This window comes from Penaeus japonicus, unplaced genomic scaffold (assembly GCF_977035675.1).
Source record: "Penaeus japonicus unplaced genomic scaffold, GWHDUDI00000001_assembly GWHDUDI00000039, whole genome shotgun sequence".
NCBI lineage: Eukaryota > Metazoa > Arthropoda > Malacostraca > Decapoda > Penaeidae > Penaeus > Penaeus japonicus.
The window spans coordinates 11,105,284-11,107,492 of NW_028234441.1; the positions used below are offsets into that span (position 1 = coordinate 11,105,284).

At 43.1% G+C, this 2,209-nt stretch overlaps 1 protein-coding gene across 3 annotated transcripts in view; it reads right to left on the reverse strand.

The window, feature by feature from the left end:
• Positions 1-414: 414 nt before the first annotated feature.
• Positions 415-2,209, reverse strand: part of LOC122248618 (uncharacterized) — an 11,706-nt gene continuing 9,911 nt past the window's right edge. For all 3 annotated transcript variants that reach the window (XM_043008742.2, XM_043008744.2, XM_043008741.2), the window contains one exon: positions 415-2,034. In XM_043008742.2, coding sequence (XP_042864676.2) covers positions 690-2,034 — 1,345 coding nt within the window. In that variant the 3' untranslated portion in view covers positions 415-689. The remainder of the gene's footprint in view (positions 2,035-2,209) is intronic.

A 2,209-nucleotide genomic window follows, 5' to 3' on the forward strand; every position in this document is an offset into this window, starting at 1 on the left:
CCACTATAGAATTTATATGAAAATAAAACTGTGAAGACATTGAATATTAGTTGCCATCTGTATACATAAAAAAATGAAAAAAGGAAGAAGGTAAAAAGACTAGTGCATTAGCAACACATATCCAACTTTAAAAAGTTGCAACCTGCCAGTCTTCTTCAAAATGCATTGTTTGGCTCCCCGAAAATCCTATGGGAGAAGGATTATTGGATAAATAAATAATCACTAATAAATTACTTTCAGAAATAAGAGTACAGCAGACTCTAAAATAATAATAATTACTTAGTTAATAGTTGTCATAAATAGCACGAATTGGAAAAAACCTACAAATTAGACTTCAACACAATTTTTTTTTTACAGTGCTCATTCATTCATTAAAAAAGTTTTTAAACCTTATTGGTCATGAAAATAGTATAAGAGACTGTATAAATGATGCTATTATTTACATTACACAGGAACTGAGACAATTTTAACAAATGCAAAATATTCACACTCACAAGATGTACAATGGCTCTTTAGTGTATGAGTAGGCCATGAACCCGTAATAATGGCTTTTTCATTTATTGTCCCTTTGGAAATGACAAATTGTCATGTCACCACACAGACTTATGAGAAAAAGACAAGAGAGTGTATCAGTTTCAATATCTTTTTCTTGCCATAATAAATAATTCTAGCACTTACACTTCACATCACTATGATGAGCTGGTGTATGTCCAGCTCTGACTTGTCTCAGGAACCGTCACCTCCTGGACATAGTAGAAATAGGGTGGCAAGGACACATGAACTTGAGCTGGGGAACCCTCTTGGGAGGCAGCAGGCCCCAGAGTCTGGTAGGTAGGGGGGTGCAATGGGGTTGCAGGGGCAGGGGCATTGTGCGCAGGGAGTGATGTCATAATGTGCGTGTGAGTGTGCGTCTGATGCGGTGTCTGCGTGGAGGCTCTTGGCAGCTGGGACACAGCTAGAGTTGGAACCATGCTAGTTGTGAGGCACTGCAAAGCCACCGGGGGTCTTAGCTGTCGTACCTGTTGACTCCCAATGTTGTGTGCATTGCGTGCCTTAACTGCAATGCCAGAACCACTTGCATCCCTCTCAGATATATCTAGTGGATCTCCTGTTGTTTCTGGGACAGTCTGGGCAGGGGAAGCTGAGGATGATATCTGACTAACCATCGGTTCCTGAATAATGAAGGCTGTGGCAGTGCCTGAGGCCTCACTCATTCCTTCAGGAAGAGGCAGACTATGCTGACTGTTCCCCATGTACTGGTTGAGGACCATCTGAAGGGACTGACAGATTTCCTGCAAAGGACCAGCCTCTGTCAAGGAGTATGTCAGACTACGAAGAGCATCAAGCTGCCCACGCACAACCTCCGCCAAACTGGCCACTTCTGCTGAGCTGTCTCTTGGCAGGTTTTCTGGTGGCAAACACTCCCGCTCACTCACTGCCCCCATGCTGCTTCCTCTGTCTGGATCATCTGTACAAAATGTCTGAACAGCTTCCTGAAGAGTTGAAGCCTGCAAGGGCATGCTGTCTCCAATCACATTGTCTGATCCCTCTGCTTCATTTTCATCTTCTACTCTTACTTTCTTATGCTTCTTTCTTTTCTTCTGAGCTGTGTCCATAGCTGGCTGCTCTTGCACAGCCTTCCTCTTGGCTGAGATGCCCATCTTCTTGCACTGAGTATAAACAAGATTTGCAATGTCCTTGAGCCTGGGGTAGTATGCCCTATCATCATCATGGGGAACAACCATGTCCTCAAAATGCTGCTTCTTCACATGATCATCCAGGAGATCTTTTATGACCTTGGGGGCTGTGATTCCCTTTGAGACAAGCTCCTTGATCTTGTTGGTGATGGAAGGGTGGACGCCACGGGACTTGCCCTGTAGCGGGTGATTGTGGACGGAACTGAGGGGCATTGTCACATGATAGAGTTCCTCCTTCTCCAGCGCTAGTCCCTGCTCTATGTCCCTGCGCAGGGCTTTCAGCATCACCTTCCGCTCCTTAGCTGTTGCACTTGGGGATACTGCATAACCAGGGTACCTAAGAAATCAGTAACTGGTTAAATATGTATATACTACAAATACTAATACTAACATTTAGATAAGGAGAGGAAAAACTATCTTGCATCCAATATAAATCATTGGAATTTTGTTTTGCAATAATAAAAGGAGCAATATTGTCTTCTATATACTAATCTGTAAGTAATAAGGAAATT